Consider the following 18560-nt stretch of genomic DNA (forward strand, 5'->3'; position numbering starts at 1 on the left):
AGAGGCAACAATAGGTAGAGAGTTGCCAAAAAGGACTAATTTGACGTAAAATTATTAACATATGCCAACCGACATGGAACTTTTAAAAAATAGAAAACCAAACTATAACCTATAATGGACGTAATTGACAAAATATAAAATTAACTTACCTGTATATTAACAAATAATCAAAGTATGCATCAGTTTGCCGAAATCTAAACACAGCCATATTTTACACAAACGTTTAATCTAAAGAGATTTTAGAAATAATATTATAATGTGACAAAATAGTGAAATATGACTAAGTTTAAATTGTGAGTATCTAGTTATTGAACTCTTTTCACTTTTTTATATACGGCTTACATTACTAAATTTGCTGTTTTGTCTCTATCAGACACCACCTGTGTGATTCTTGGCTTCCCGATTGGGTTGTCTGAAAGTTTGAGATTTGAGAGCGCGTCACTGAGACATTCAGAAGCTTCCACAGTTGCAGTTTCTTCTGCACTGATAATAGCCTTTTCTGGTGTAGCAACTTGAGTCTCTTTACCAAGAGTCAGCTCTAACTCCTCGAGTTCCTTTTCAATATCTTCATCCTCGATATCTGTGAACGACGGACTTTGCTCTGCAGCCAAAAAAACAGCATGCTTAAAAAATTCAAATCCTAATTATTGATGTAAGTCGCAACTTACAAAATACCAACATCCTGAAATCCACTCCAGTTCAATATCTATCACAATCTGTTTCAGTGAACACGAGTCACAAAAGATATGACAAAACATACCTAGCGCTTTTTCAACTTCCTTCTGTGAATCAATGCTCTCTTGGAGATCTCTCAAACACAGATCAACATCTTCCACGCTTATCTTATTTTCTTTAATAGCCCGTGCTCCAATCTGCATAGCTTCAGAAACCTGCTAACAAAGAATGGATTACTGGATATAACCAAGACAGTATGCAGTTCAATGTAATATTTTGAACCTGGGATAAACTGATTGATTTGATATAATATTTAAAGTTGTACCTTTTTCGCTGACTCGGCATCAACAATAACACCGAATACTTCCTCTACTCTATTCAAAAGTGACAAACATTTTTCTCTACTTTGGGTGACCAACTTCAGCTCCCTAGCATACCTGAGAGCTAATTTTTTGTTCCCAGAATGAAGAGAAGCCACTGCTGATTTTCTCGACCTAATGGAATCAATCTGTGAGGCAACTATACTATTTTAAGCAAAACAAACATCCTTACACTGATGCAGCATAGCTCTAAAACCTGGGAAGGCAGTATATGATAAGAAAATCACTAGAACTAATAGTAAATTTTGATTGTTAAAAGCATTCCTCATGTGCATAAATTTGTACAGCCAATCAAATTAACTGTAGTCAAATTCTTGTGGTGAATTCATGTTTATAGAAAGGAAAACCAAACATAATATCACTGGGGGTCCAAAATTCCATCAGGTATGAAAAGTCTAAAACAGTGGTTGTGTGATAGTAGTACAAAAGTATAACATCGTATGATTGAGGATCAAACATTAAGTTAATTATATCCTGTGTCGAATAAGTGTGTTTTGTATTGGCCTTTTATGTGTACAAAACTTATAACCAAAATCCTACTAAAAGAGCTTCAAGCTATTCTTTGCATAAAATTAATCAAAACCAAATAGCCACTAACATAAAATATAATAATCTACTGCGGAACAAGAAAGAGAAAGTAGTTTGGCTAATGGGGAAAGCTTCTATTATTTCTTCGTTATCATTTAATAACCTCCAGGAAACATATACAGGTATAACAATTCATACATATTACATACAATAAACTTACAATTCACAACGCCGGTCAATCACATCTAATTGTTGCTGAAGCTTCTCAATTGTCCAAATCAAGTACAGAACATCATAATCTAAATTAGAGATGCCAGATAACGCTGCTGCTGAGAGTGAGATTTTAACCCCCTGTGAAATTAAAAATGGAAATAAGACAAGTATTTCAGGCATAAAAATTAAATCAGTATTGATAAATGATAATTCCTCCCACAGTAAGGAAACAATCCTGGCCAGTATTAATGACTATCAGATTTACTATCAATTTACCAGAAATGCCAAAAGTTATTGGATGTGCCACCAAAATGTGATATAGTTGAAAAAAAAGCATGCCCGGGATAGAATACTACTGTGAGGAATAAATTTAGAAAGTTTATGTACCTCTACAAGTTCGTTCTTAAGGACTGACAGATAGTGTGCTGTTCTACACCCTGACAGATACCTCAACATTACAGAAGCTTCATCAGTCCCTCCAGATATCTCTCGAAATTTCTTCATCGTAATGATACAAGATGAATTCCAGTGACTTTCTGATAGATGTTTGACAACTTCAGCAGCCTTATCCTACATATGAAGAAACAGAACTGTAATTTGAGTTATAGTATTGAAAACATCTAGCATACTTAAACAAAGGATAATTCAGCACAAATACGGCAACCATCATTGACTTCAGGAATCATACACCATTAAAATTGATATGGAACCATTCTTCCATGAAAAATTGAAATGAACTCTATGAGGGTGGCAGTGTCGAGGAAATATATTGACCAATCTTAATTACAAATACACAAGGTAAACCAAACACAACATGCATAAAAAAAAGGTAAACAAAAGAAAAAAAGCTCTTGGAATAAATGAATTGCTAAACAACCTTAAGCATAGCAGTTAGGATGACAGATTCTTCAGCCGCAATATCTGGTGTAGCTGGTCTGCTTATTAAGCTTGTCACTTTTCTGACTAGTTGGGAGAATCTTCCAGTAGTTGGATCAACAAGATCCCCAGGTCTAGTGATGTCACCTTCATTATACATTAGAGACTGGAAAATGATAAAATGTAAAGACAAAAAACAAAACACTAAAGCAAACAACTGATTTTGGGTATGGCCAACATGAATTCTATGAGAAAAATGAGACATGCACAGTTAGTGTGAACTAGTTTTACACTAAATCCATCATTATGCGGTTATTTTTTGAACTAGTTTTACATTTGTGTCCAATAAGAATTCAGCATTCTGCAGTTATTTTAAAACTAGTTTTACATCCGATAAGAATTTAGCATTTTGAATTTAGTTTTAAACTTCTGTTTCAATAAACGTACATGGCAATATTATGTTTTCTCATTTAAAGTTGGTGTAAAACTATTTAACACATACTAAGCATCATCTCCATTACACTCGAATTCTATTTTAAATATTTGTAAGAAATAAGTTCTACACAACGAAAATAACATGCTTTTAGTGAGTGACACTTACCAGTACATGGTCGAGACACAAAGGGGTTAACCCTCCTCGATTAAACCAAACATTCTTGACCTGAAAATAACTAAATTTAAGGTAAGAGTTAAAAAGAAAAGAAAAAGAAAAAAAAAAGGAAATTGGAAAACCCTAGTAGCTAGTACCTGGGAAGGTTGAATGAGGAGGAAACGAAAATGAGTGGCGATTTTGATTATCAAATCTCTCCAGAAGATGAAAGTTGGTTGCCAATCGGATCTTTGACCGGAAAATGCTTTGAATCGAGCAACGGCGATTACCTCGTCGTTCCAATCAGCAACTTCCTTTGCTATGAAATCCCTCACATTTGAATCCATATTTTTCCAAACGCGATTCTTCAATAAACCATTAATGATCACTTTCTTTTCCTTGTTTTGTTCCCTCAGCGTTAATCTCCTTATTGCTCTGCGCTAACTTATCTATTTGTTCTTCAAAATTATTTTACCTGCTTTTCTTAATATTTATTTACATTTAAATTTGGTTTTCCTTGCTTTGAGAAAAAGAGGGGGAAGAAAGACCAGCCGATACTTTTTATGGTTAAATAAATTTTTATTTTATTTTTATAAAATTTAATAAAAGAAATTGTCTCGATAAATATAATTATATAAAATTATTTTATCAATAATTTTTAATTTCTATTAAAATAACATATGTTTAATAGTTTTTAAATTTTTTAGTAATTTTATACAAACATGTAAATATTTATAAAAAAATTACAAAAAATTAAATATTTTTAACTTATAATGAATAAATTTTACATACCACAAACTCAAACTCAAGAGATAAAATAAACAAAAATATGATTTTATATACTAAATTTTTTAGATTATTCTTTATGGACGAACCCTTTATAAATATTGTAAATATTATAAATTTTTCTTACATGTTTTAACAACTTATATTTGTATTATTATTTTTAATATACTGACAAACTGTTACCAAGATTTGTTTAGTTTTTTATTTTGAAAAATATTTTAGTTTTTAATTTTTTTTTAAAAATAAGAGTAAAATGAAATTTTTATTAAAATATGGAGCTAGGAATATAAAATGTAGGATATGCAGTAAAATTTTCTAGATTTAAGTATGTTGAAAAGTAATATAAGATAGTATGTTGAAATTACCGGAAAGGTTGGCTAATTTATTATTTAATACAAAATCTAATATATTAATAATAAATATTATTTATATTACTTCAGAAGTCTAATTTAGTAGGCCTAAATATTATTTTCAGTGATATATTGTAATCTGATTTTTTTTAGCTAAATAAATATTTTATTTTTAATTTATATAAAAAAAGAATAACTTGATTTGATTTAAGGTAGGACATAGACGAGTAGAGATCCTCTACCTTTTAAGGAGAGAAAGGTATGGTGACTTTCTCTCTATAACTCTCTTAATTTACACTTATCTCTCATTTTTTTTCTTCAATATTTTCATTATCCTCTTTCCTTTATACACACAAATACACTAAAATTACTTTACATTTTCCTCCTTAAACATACATTATCTATTTCGGTCATAGACTATTGAGTCATTGTATTATAAATTCATTGATTTAACTAATTGCTCAAAATAAAATGAAATAAACATGATGAAATGTATTCTCTTCATTACATTACAAAATATATCTAATCAAAGAAACCACAATGTTATTTTAATTAATGCATTTTGTATTCTTTTTCATTTGTCATGTCATCACACATGTAAAGATAAGATGCATAAAACTAATTACATGTATATATTTTGAATACTAAAGAAACATAAGGACACGTGTATTTTTTAAATAGGAAAAAGAAAATAGAAGGTACCTTAATGACTATGACATCTCTCATAATCATGGGACCTCACTCTTGTATTAATTCAACTCCTTTTCAATTGTTTCACACTTCATATGATACAATTACGATATCTCTCTCACACTCTCATGTTTTACATGTCACGGTCCGGTTTAGTGACATTTCTCTTAAGAGATAATAAATTCAACAATCTTTCTGTTTATCATAAAATTTCTCACCTCATTGTATTTGTAAGTGGAAGAAACCAAACTACAAATGGGAAGACACTCTTGTTGCTACAAACAAAAGCTTAGGAAGGGTCTATGGTCACCTGAGGAAGATGAAAAACTTTTGAAACATATTACTCAATTTGGTCATGGATGTTGGAGTTCAGTTCCTAAGCAAGCAGGTATAATGAAATATAATATATAGTCCATATTTTTAATTCAATCTCCTATACCATTAAATCAAGGTAAGAAAAGTTTGTTGATTAATTAATTAATTAATTAATTAATTTCTTTGTCCATTGTATTTTATTGAAAGGTCTTCAAAGATGTGGTAAGAGTTGTAGGCTTAGGTGGATTAATTATTTAAGGCCTGATTTAAAAAGAGGTACATTTTCACAAGAAGAAGAAAATCTCATCATTGAACTTCATTCAGTACTAGGGAATAGGTAAATAAATCCAATTCTTCTTCTCATGAATTTTGTTTTGTTTTCATTTATATATTCTTTACATGCATATCATATGATACCATGATGTTTTCTTAGATGGTCGCAAATTGCAGCACAATTGCCTGGAAGAACAGATAATGAAATAAAGAATCTTTGGAATTCTTGTTTAAAGAAGAAACTTAGACAAAAGGGTATAGATCCTTTAACTCATAAACCAATTTCTGAGGCTGAGAATGGAGATGAAGAGAAAGTAGGAGAAGTTTCAGATGAATTGAACCTTGTGAGATCAGAAAGTTTCAAATCAGATGCAGGTTCCTATGAGCAAAAACAGTCTTCAATTATTCTAAAAGGATATCCAAATGAGATGGAATTGGAAGGTAAAAGCAAAAGTGATAGTAACATGTTAACCAATAATAAAGACTTGGCTTATGAAAGGTTTATGACATCTCAACAAGAGAGTTACACTAATAATAATTGCCAACACATTGATTTGATGGGAAATTACTCAATTCAGATGAATAATCTTCCAACAAATTCAAACTCTTCTCATTGGTTTAACCAAACAGGAAAAGTACCCTTTGACATGAACTCTGAATTTACTTCTAATAGTAACATCATGTCTATTCTTCCACCAACTACTAGTTCTTTTTGCTATAAACCATCAGAAGATGTTTCTATTTCTTCAGGCTCTTTTCATGTGAATAATAATAATGGATCCAATTATTGGGAGGAAGAAGAAGTTAAGTGGTGTGAGTATCTTCACAATCCAATGTTGATGCTACAAAATCAAGCACCTGAATCTTTATGCAACCAGATAAAGCCTGCCACAAATTTTGTCCCTTGATGATTTAGATGGCATACATTGCATCATTCTAAGCAGCAAGAATCTTCTCAAGCTTATAGTATTTTGCCAAAGGACATTCAGAAGTTAACAGCAGCTTTTGGACATGTATAACAGCCTTTTACATAAAGAATTATTTTATAGGGGATCCAAGGGATTTTAGATTTGTGTTCTCAATATAAGTGTTGTTTTTCATAGGAAAATGTTAATTATTAATATGTTATATTAGTAGTTAACTTTTTCAGCTGTCTCAGTTCAACCACTTGAACTATGTGCTGCAATCAAAGATTTTGCTTTTATATATATGCTTTTCATTGAACATTTTTCATCCTGGTCATATTTTTAATTCTTTGATGTATTTAGGGCATTACAATGGTGCATTTTCTATTTCTATAACAGCACATACTTTTACTGGTTTATTGATAGAGGATAACTAGTTTCATTTTTCTTTTTCAAATGGGAGAATAGTTACTTTTTCATATGTGTGAAGTATTAGGCTTTTCACCTTTAATGAATTCATCAATTTTACTTGCATTTTAACTGGTAACAATGTAATGTAATAGAAAGTGTTAAATGATAACTTAGGCTACAAAAAATGTTGAGAATGTCTTCAAAGTGCATGATCTTCTCTCACCACACTGTCTTATTTGAGAATACTCAAAATGACAACACTTTAACCAATGAAAGATTCTAAAGGGTGGCCATCATTTTCTTGACAGAGGAATAATTTATTCAGTTACTTAAAATAATGCCTTTGATACTTTCCCAACTAAGTAAGTTTCATTTTTACTTGTTTAACAGACGGTTAGTCTTGTTCTCTCTATAAAACAACAAGTGAATAATTTTATTCACTCACCAAGAAAAGGACATGAGGACCATAGATTAAATTAATGTAGATAATAATATCAGAAAAAAAGATTCCAATGAATGGATGAAATGATATATATCCTTGACATTTTGGAACGTGTTGCATACTTTATCACAAGTCATAAATCATTTACGCACGGAATGGTGACTAAAGGCTAATAATAATAATAACATGATCATGTGCGTGTAAGTAGAGTGGCACCACTTATTGTGAATTTAATTCAAAGTTGATCACTTCCTCTCCGTACAATGAGATAAAGACCCTCAACTTAACTCATGCCCTATGATTTTAACATCTAAGTTATTAAACAATTGTTTTCAATAAAAAAAATATAAGTAATTAATTGTTAATTTTATCATAAATCAGTTGAACTCGCAACCTCATTATCCTTTAAACTATCAAATTATCTCATAACATCCAATAAACTTTATTTTATATATCAAAATTACAAATTTATTTAATTTTATTTGTCAATTTAAATTTCAAATATACTTTTAATTAACTGATTTGATATTTTACAAACATATAATACTTTTGTAATTCAATTTAGAGAATATAACGATGTGAGCTAACATGTTTAACTTGTAGCAACTAGAGAGAGTTTAATTGCAAGAGAGAAACTTCCAATTTCATTAGGTGGTAAAAGTGTACAACTAATAATCGCATTGTAGCTAGGCTTGGGAAACTACTCTTTAGATACAAGTTGATATAGATGCTATGCTTCTAGGGTGGGCCCCGCCAAAATTTAGAACGGATTAGACTCGGGTTCCAAACCCGTCATTTATTCACCGCCACTCCTACTTGTTAGCTTTGTTATATTCACAATCAGATTTTTATCTACAAAATATAAAAAAGAAAAATACTAGGAATTAAATTTGAGATATATATCAATTACTATGAATTAAAAAATACTAGGAATTAAAAAAAATACTAGAAATTAAATTATATATATCAATTTTTTTAGATATATTTTAGAATGAACGAAATATATATTAATTTATGTAAAAATCTTGTAATAAAGTAATATTTTAAGAGTCATTTTGAAGTTTTTTTAGATGAGTAATTTTTGAATTTTAAAACATGATAAAATTTATTTTCAATTGTTAATCATAATTAAATAATTATTTTATGATTTTATTTCAATTGACATTTAGGTCAACCTCATCTCATCTTCAATAAATTTAATCTTAGTTTAATTCATATATATTATTAAATTTGTTTGAGTATAAAGACGAATTATAGTTTAAACGTTTACTTAATAAATATTTATGATTCAGTTAGTAAAACTCACCTCACGGCAGATCCATGTATATACACCCTCAATTTTATAAAATTATGCATAGTACATTTTTAGTTTTTTATTGGTTCCCTTATTTTTGTGAGTTTAAATGCGCTTTCCCCTAGTTTAGCGATCATAAATTTAATCCTACCACTAAGGAAGGAAAGTTTTAGCTGTTTATAGAAGCGCCTATTTCTTCATTTTTACGGGTCCTACAAAATAAACAATATCGTTGAAATGTAATAAGATAGATTTATTGAAAGTTTCATTTAATAGAATCTTTTTTGTAGATATGGAAATTGAATGTTTATTAAACACTATCATTGCTAAAAAAATTATAAGGTTAAATAAATTGTTGGTCCTTATAAATATAGCATATTTCATGTTTAGTTTTATTAAAATGTTTTTTTAAATAATAGTCTCTCAATTTTTTTTTCTTCAACAAATTCAATTTTTGCTATTAAGTCAATTCATGTATACCATTTAAATTTTTAAATGATCTTTTTAGATATATTTAAAACTTTATAAGAATCTTTCTACAAACAATTATAATTTAAAAAAAATGAATTAAGTATTAATTTTAAAACATTAAAAGATTAAAAAATCATATTTAGTTTATCCTTTTTAAAAAATTATTAACTTTTTGTAAGAAATATTTTTATAATGTCTTAAACACTTTGTAACAAAAAAAAATCATTTAAAAATTATAAAGATACACATAATCATGAGTTGACTTCAAAAAAATGACTAAATTTATTAACGAAAAACATTTGAGCCATTATTTGAAGAAATATTTTAGAAAAACTAAAAAATGAAATACAATATATTTATAAGAAGAAAAACAAATTTAACTCGAAATCATAAAATAAGTTATGTATATAATAGGAGATTTGCTTAAACATCAAAATCATAGTTGAATTATGTATATAGTCGTCTTAATATTTTTGGAGGCTTTGGTCCAATTCAAAAATTTGGACCTCTAATAAAAAAAAGATCATTTTAATAATTATATAGTATTTTGAAATATTATATTTTTATCAAATGAAACACAAAAAACTCAACCTACTTTATATAAATTCATCAAAATAAACAAATTATAAATAAGATATAAATACAACTTTAAACTCATACTAACCTTCTATATATTTAAAAAAGAGCCATCCTTACAACACATTTCGAAACAAATTCGTAATTTTTAAAAATACTACTAAATAATTAAATTTTATAACTTTCAAAAATACTACCAAATAACATATCAAAAGAAAAATCAAATAACAATGTTCTTAATTTTTTGTTTTCTTTTTTGTCAAAATAAATATTATGATATTTTTTCTGGACTAATTCCCTAACTAAATTTATTGGTTGAGTTCAATAAAGTAGAGTGCAATAAATCATTTCCTCTACGATAAATTATATCTTATTGAATTTGAGTGTTTATTTGATTCTATGAAAAATAATAATAATAATTAGTTTAATTAAAAAATAAGACCCTAGTAATTTTGGGTCCTGTGCAATAGCCAGATTCCACGTGCCAATTATCGGGCCTAATTGTGGATGGTTGGATGCATAGGTAGTAGACATTTCTGTCATCAAAATGTTGTTTTCTGTAATAAGTAGAGACTCTCGAGAATGATAGAAACACTTGTGTGATCACAAGATTTTTAGACATATATTTAGACACACACAAACAAAAATAAAAATAAAAGATAAAATAATTAAATTATTTATATTTGTTAGTATATATTTAAATATATACGTAAATATATGAAAATTTTGTACTATATCTTTTATATTTTATCTTTATCTCTACAAATACAAGAAAATTAAATAATATTTTTGTCATCGTATAAATTTTAAAATAAAAAAAAAAAAATAATTTTATCGAAAAACTTTTTTCAGTAAAGAAATTATATTCTAGAAAAAAAAAATTAACTTTCCGATAAAAAAGTTACATTTCGATTTTTTTTTTTTTAATTTTCAGGTAAAGTAGTTATACTTATATAAACTTTTTCTAAATTTTCCAAAAAAAAGTTATTTAAAAAATAGTACCATAAAACTTTTTTTAATATTTTCTAGTAGAGAGTATCAGAAAACTAAAAAGAAAATTCTAATAAAATATATTTAATATTTTTTAAATTTTATAAGGATATAGATACAAACGTGGGGTACACCATAAATTTTTCAAAATATATTGTGATTATAGAAGTAATTTCCCCGGAATGATTTTAACCGGTATATCCAAGAATGGGCAACCAATGAAATTTTGAAAAAGGCCATTTAGTTTAAAGACAAATAAATTTCTTATGCAGTCGTCGGTGGTGTAACATGAATGATCATATCACTAGAAGTTGAAAATTAGACTTGACAATTATATGATTGAGAGGGGTCGCTTATTTCTATATACAATTGATATAAGCTGACAAGAAATCATTATTTAAAGGATACTCGTGAGTAGTCCTTACAAGGAGTTGGACCCACCTTAAAACTTTTTATACTAGTACTTGTATATCCTCAAACAACACACTCACATATTAGTACTCATTAAGCTTCCATTCTATGCAAAATCATTCAAGTAAGAGAGATACAGAAAACAAATGACAAATTATGTGTATGGATGTAAATGGATATTCATGGTTATGGATAATAGTCACTAACCATTCGACATATATATGTTCGCTTCATAAAGAAACATGTCTATCTACTACGGTAAGATTTTAAATGGATTTCGATTTTGTGATATCAACAACTATAATTAATTCTTTAAAACGAATGATAATTTTGTAAAATAAATTGTTTGTTAATGCAATAATTGTAATTATGCATTACTAAATAAAAAGTATAACATTTGTTTATTCACAAATATTACTGCATAACAATGCATCGTAATATTAAATTTGATAATAAATTTATTAAAATGTTTTTTAAAAAGTTACGGATATGGAACTCATACTCATTCTTATTAAATGTAGTATAAGAAGGATACATTTACTTTACTTACGGGGTATCGTTATTTCTTATTGGTTTTTTGAACTAGTTCACCAAGCAAGTTGCTGTATTTTCAAGTTTATTAGAGCGACATGGTCCATACCTTGACAAATTATATCAACATTTAAGAAAAAAAATACCAAATGTAAAGGTATTCTTGCACATTGAATGCTTGGGAAAAACGATACAAAAATACTGAACCATCGTGATTTAAATATTTAATTGGTGTGGTCTCTTCTTTATCACGGTTTTTTATTTTCTTGAATATGAGTAGTTGAATCCTTTAAATTAAAATTTGATTAACCTCTTTCAATCTATTATATAATTGAATTCTCAAACTTACGCAATGGATGTTTGTTTTCATTTAGCTATATGTCTCTATTTTTAATGCTCTTCTTTTATTAAATTGTTATATGTAACTGATTTTGGGATTTAAACTCAATTGTGTCACATAGAGTTTGAAATCGTGACAATGTAGAGAAGGGATTAAAATCGTAGTTGTTTTTTATTATTGTTAATAATTAACTTTTGGTTTCTGAAAAAATTCAAACAATATTATCTTATTTGTTAAGTATACTAAATTTTTATTAATTTAGCTGTCTTTTTTTATATTTAGGACAGGATGTAGTAATAAATTATTGGAATTAGTTAACAATTCCGAATTATAGAGATAAAAGAGCGAATCACTAAAATAATGGCCTAGCCCATACAACGTTTTTGGCCCGGTCGAATTTGTACAGTTTGTTAACAAAATATTGTATAGCATTTACTTTCTAATCCGAAAAAAATACTTATACAGCTCTTTTTTGTATAAAATTTCAATTTCAAAACCCATAATAATTTGTTATTCATATGATGTTGAAAATTGAACATTTCATCGATAAAGCTCTTCAAATTGATCCATTAAAATATTTAGTTAAATTTGAAAGTTCGAAAAATAAAATGCATTTTAAAATTAATGTCCATATATACATTATTTGTTTTTAGTCTATATATTTAAAATATTTGTGTATTTTCAATATTTACATTTTTTTTAATTATTGCCCAAAACTAAAAGTATACTAATTTTGTAAAACAAAGAATTACAAATGAATAAAGTATATTCAAATGGAAATTAAAAAAGTTGGGTGTGATATAAATTTTATAAATGTTGATATTTGTTTCAACCTCAAGTTCAGATATTTCGTAGAGTTGATTCTCACATACGGCGAAATTAGAGCCAGATGATAAGAAAAAATCAGAGTCAAATAATAAAAAGAATATACTATATAAATTAAAATAAAACTAATAATAATTTATTTATTTATCAAAATATTATACATTATTAAATATTAATATTTCCCTCACTCGATCTTTAAACATTACTTCGCGGTTAAATTCAAATTATGAAAGTCTAATTCCTTTAATTGGATTGAATGCCGTCCATTTATATATTAATAATCTATCAATTGCCTATATAACTCAAAATATATATTTACATTTTACCTTCTCAATTATGTAAGGTCTAAATGTCGTATCACTTAAAGAAAGTTAGCATTGGCCAACAAACCAAAAACACATGACATATTATATATATTATGTGTAAAATGAAAATGTCGAATGGGGCCCAAGCCCTCCCCTACAATCACAAACATACATCTGCCGCAGCATACATCGCTAGTGTTTTAACCTCAATTTTGTAGTATTACATTTTCAAAGTATTGGATCTTATGTAAGCCCTTGCTTTATTATTAGTATAAAGGTGTCTCATGTGAGTTATATATATTTTTCTTTTATTCAAGGTGAGAAATATAATTGTTTAATAGATATTTAGTATTAGTACCTTCACTTAAAATCATAGTTTAATAGTATAGATATGTGAAATACCCACCCTCTCCATTATCTGACAAAAACCTGAGTCATCAAACATTGCTCATGTATATTTAGATTGCAAATCCAGTATCTAATTATTTAGTCAAATATTTCAAAGTTTTTTTCCCCTTTACGATGCCACTCCAAGCAATTGATTTGATTCGTGTAATGGTGTAAATAAGACAAAAACTAGCACATAGACTGGGTCTCAAAGATTGAACTTTGCATACCTCGAAGGAGATACGAGGACACTTAAAATTTTATAACCACAAAATTAATGTCACTATCATCATTTACGTGTTAACAACTCGACATCTATCTATTATAATATATTAAAATTTAAATTTAAATTTTATAAAATATCTAACTATTTATTATAATATATTTTAAACGATAATTTATAAAAACATTTACATTGTTAAGGTATAGAAATCAAATTCATATTTTAAATTCTTAATATTTAATTTTTATATATATTTTCAATGGATGATGACGTTTGTAGTATGATTTTATTTTTAAGATCGCAGTATAGAGGGACATGGTTTGCACTTTCCTTCACCGTCATTGCTCTTTTTTAATTTATCAAAGTTCAAAACCCCTAAATTAGGATTGTTTATTAGTGGATGGATGTGTTATAATGTTAAACACTTTCTCAAAATAACAGCATGTGAAGAAAATAAGATGGTGAGATTTTCTTAACACTAAAATAATCCATCTATTATTTCTTTTAATATTAATTCAACTCATGTATGTAATAAATATAATAAAAATATTTGATTCTCATATAGAAATTAAATTTTATTATTATACTTTCTTTTATATCGGTAAATACTAACACACTATTTATTTTAAAATATTATTGTTTCTATTATTATATATTTTTTATATTGGTGAATATAAGCACATCATTTATTTTAAAATACAGATAACTCTAATAATATTTTAAAAATGCTGCAAAAAATATTTTGACATGTATTGAACTAAATTTTCTTGTTTAATTAATTTTTTCTTTAAAAAAATAACTGCATGTGTAATTTCTAATTTGACATGTACATTAATCCATTCCATAAAATTTTACCAATACCCATTATTACCCAACGGGTGGCTTAGACTTAGTTTGAAATTTTCTGTTATGGTGTGTTCAAGGGACAAATTTTAAAGTGCAGGATAATGAGTAGATTTGGAGGATTATCTAAGTTAGACCAAAAACTATTATACAAGTGAGTTTTACACAATACTTTCACTTCAAATTTTAGGACAATAATTATAAGTTCTTTTACTTATACAATGTTCTATAATTATATTCTATTTAAGATAAAACATTTTTACTCCTACTTAATATAACAACAAGAAGAAACCGAAAGAGAGGGTCCGGTTTCCCTATTTCTTTTTTATATAATTAAATTCCTTTTTTCTCTAATAAAGCGAAACGTAGCTCCAGACAGAAAGAGAAAAAAAAGGAAAGAGAGAAACGCATCTTTCCTCTAGATTCACAAGTTGTAAACTATCGTATAATATTTTGGAAAATTGTATATCTTTCACATTTTTCGGTTGCTACCTATATTATCAACTCTTATAAATCGGTGTCCATTGACTTTTCTTTTCTTTCTTATCATTGATTCCGTTGTGAAAATTATGAGTTAATTTTATTATTTCTACTGAAAATAAGAAATGGCATGTTAAAAACATAGTTAGTGGATGTAGTAATATCTTTTGCAAGTCAACGTACACAAGTTCAATTTTTGACACGAGATTCTAGTTGAATTTGTTGGGTGGATTCCCCTTCTCAACTAGAATCCATTAATTTTATTATTATTATTAAAAACGAAAAGAAGTTGACGGCAAAGTAAACAAGGAAGAGAAGGAAAAATTAAGTTTCGGTGGTAACAGATACATAGTAAATTTGTTTTGTTTATAATTTTAGTATTGATTTATAATTTTAGTACATTATTTTTTATAAAATTTGTTCTTTTAATTTTATTTTTTTTTAGAGTTATTTTAAAATATTCACTTTAATAGTAGAAGATTGTTTGTTTAATTTCTACCTTTTTTGTGACGAGTATTGTTGATTGATGTTGTCTAGTGTTACTAGAAAGACTTTAGTATATCTATTTATTATTATAGTAAAAGTTTTATACGTTAAAAATGTTCGTCTCATATTTAATTTTTTGTCAATTGTTATTGTTATATTAAATTATATTTTTTATTTGACTATTTATCTGCGTAAATGTAAGAAAAATTATTTCACATTATTAAGATAGTTATCATTTTATCTTTTGCAACATAATTTAATCGTATTAATAATTAATGTTAGAATAAGTCTCTTTCTAATGTAAAAATAGATGTTTTAGTAATTTTTATACTACCTCTACGGAATAGACTATAGGGCTCAAAAAAAAATTACAAAGGTATTTAAATCTAACAAACAATTTAGATTACATGAGAGCTTAGATACACTTTTAAGTGCATTTATTTGCATCTCATAGCCACAAGCTACATATTCAAGCTTTTATTATGAATTTGTGTCTAATTATTTTCCACTGGCAAAATTAAAAATACATTGGACATAAGTTTTTAAGATATCTAGATACTCTTTATTTTTATTGTTTTGAATCAAAATATCTCTTTGTTTAATTTTCCTAATTAATAATTCTTTAAATTTTAATCTTCAAAGTCCAAACAATATTGATTTGCATCATTTTTTAAATTTTATCAAGTTTACTTTTTTGAGATAAAATTATTTTTTTTTCTTTTAATTTGGATGATCATAAAATGTTTTCTATGTAATATGTTAAAACAATAAAATATAAAATGATAATATACAAATTGACAAGGAGTTTTTAATAAAAATATGTATAAAGAAACAATATTTTGTGATTGTTGAGTTGAAACGTCGAACTTAAATTCTTATTAATCAAATAAAAGTAACATTAACAATAAAGCAATAATTAGAGCACTTACTTGACCGCCCCCATCCCACTATGGTCATGGTCACCCATGTATATAAATATTAATTCAATTTTTCTTTGATGTGTTTCAAATTTATCTCTTACAACTAATTTCTTCTATTTTTCATCTCCTAAGTTATGACGTGTAAACAAATTAGTGGGAGATTTGATTCGCTCCAAACATCCCACCTCCCTTCACAAAATCAAATAAAAAAGTATCGTTAATCAACGGTCGGTGAGCGTCCTACCATTAATCAACTTTATCTCACCAAAGCCCAAAAAACTATTAAACTTATATTGCGTTAAGACAAAACCATTAATCTGATTCAATATTATTATTTAATTACTAATTAGTCACAAACTTTATAAGGTCTATCTTTGACCGATATCTTTAAACTGCATACATATTTAAATTTAAAATTAATGTGCAAATATTTTTATCATTTTTAAAAAAAAATATTACCGTTGAAATGCATGGGTTTTGTTTTACCAACGTGGATCAACTATACGAAACATTCAAGCATGTAAGTTTTTATTTCTTTGAAAATCGAAGTCATTTTTAAAGATAATGAGCGTTACCTAAATAACTACAAACAAAAATATAAATGATATTTGAATTGTACCAAGTTCTTTGGATTAGCCTTCGTGAAGAATCAGTATGAAAATTTATTAGAGTTTTAAATTTTTGTGTACCTAGAGGTACTTTAGTTAAATTTTAAGCAAATACACTTTATTAATGTTATTAATTTATTTTAAAATATATATAAAAAAATTAAATACGTTGAAATACAAATATTATTTTACAAACATTTATATAAAAAATTAACTACATTCTTGTATTAATACATGTGAAAAAAAAAACAAATAGTGCTTATTTACGTGTAAAACATAGACAATAAAATAACTACATTCTTGTATTAAAACATGTGGAAAAAAAAAACAAATAGTGCTTATAAAGATGGACGGAAATGATATTTTATTTTATAAAATTATCACTGTATTATATCCTTTTAATATGTCATTTTATAAATTTATTACTCCTTTCAAGCATTATTATGACATTTTCTATGCATATAAGAAAAGTTAATAGTATATAATTTTTTTAATTAAATTTTAGTGTATATAATTTGTATATAACTACTATTGAATTACTCTTTATGTGTATAAATGAATTTAATATTTATTTTTCATAGTATTAATAATATATATATTTATTATAAATATATAAATAAATATAGGAGTATCGAAACCATTTGTAAATGATCTTGTATTTAAAGATAAATAAATATATTAAATGAATTTTACAATTAGGGAGGAAGAGGATAATGTGTTTCAATTATAAAAAAAAAGTCAATTAAAATTCGTTTTTTAATTTTTTTTAGAATTTCAAAAATTATTACTTTTATATAAAACTTTCATTTTTATTGTTTAACAAACATATTTGTGATAGTTGTTAATAAGAACCTTGTAATAATGTCCTAAGACACTGCTGCATATTTGTTTTCGAGAAGAGTTTGAATTTGGGATGGGGAACTCAGCAATCATTGACGGTGACAAATTACAAACAAAAACATATCGAAGAAAAAGGGTGGCTGAAGAAAACTACTTTAAAAAAATAAAGAAAAATAAAAGTGAAGATCAGTGGTCTGCAACTCTGCCTTCTGAAACTGGAATGGTTGGGACCCACTTTCTCTATCGATTAAGCATTTGATGCACCGATTCATTCCACGTCGTGCAGGCTATCTAAGAATCACACACTGTCTTACAATAAATATAACTTCAAATAAATATTATTTTTAATTTTTAATATAATTTATACTATTTTAAAATAAAATACAAACAAAATTTATAATTAAAAATTGATGAATCTAGTTTTATTTTAAATAAATAAATCAATTTTTAATTATTATATTTATTTATATTTTATTTTAAATCGAATAGTAATATTCAATTATTACTGTGTAAATTAGATTTATTAAGAAATTGTTTTGAATGTGACAATACTTTATTTTCAAAGTTTTGCTTGACATCCTTAAGTATCATTGAATT

The 18560-nt window shown here is 26.7% G+C and overlaps 2 protein-coding genes across 3 annotated transcripts; one reads left to right on the forward strand and one right to left on the reverse strand.

The window, feature by feature from the left end:
- Nucleotides 1-135: 135 nt before the first annotated feature.
- Nucleotides 136-3741, reverse strand: LOC101490696 (uncharacterized). 2 transcript variants are annotated; one of them, XM_004494424.4, is made up of 8 exons: nt 3420-3741; nt 3274-3333; nt 2674-2838; nt 2184-2366; nt 1804-1934; nt 1001-1169; nt 761-890; nt 136-601 (listed from the first exon to the last, which is right to left on the reverse strand). In XM_004494424.4, the coding sequence occupies exons 1-8, from the start codon at nt 3606-3608 to the stop codon at nt 339-341; spliced, it is 1290 nt and encodes a 429-aa protein (XP_004494481.1). In that variant the 5' UTR covers nt 3609-3741; the 3' UTR covers nt 136-338. The 2 variants fall into 2 exon arrangements, with proteins under 2 accessions (XP_004494481.1, XP_012569474.1); XM_012714020.3 differs by having other exon boundaries at nt 3274-3343; nt 3420-3560.
- A 1432-nt stretch (nt 3742-5173) lies between these two features.
- On the forward strand, nt 5174-6901 carry LOC101491013 (transcription factor MYB7-like). Its single transcript, XM_012714048.3, has 3 exons — nt 5174-5475; nt 5610-5739; nt 5836-6901. The coding sequence occupies exons 1-3, from the start codon at nt 5343-5345 to the stop codon at nt 6581-6583; spliced, it is 1011 nt and encodes a 336-aa protein (XP_012569502.1). The 5' UTR covers nt 5174-5342; the 3' UTR covers nt 6584-6901.
- Nucleotides 6902-18560: the final 11659 nt, after the last annotated feature.

The sequence above is a fragment of the Cicer arietinum genome, chromosome 3, assembly GCF_000331145.2.
Source record: "Cicer arietinum cultivar CDC Frontier isolate Library 1 chromosome 3, Cicar.CDCFrontier_v2.0, whole genome shotgun sequence".
Classification (NCBI taxonomy): Eukaryota; Viridiplantae; Streptophyta; class Magnoliopsida; order Fabales; family Fabaceae; genus Cicer; species Cicer arietinum.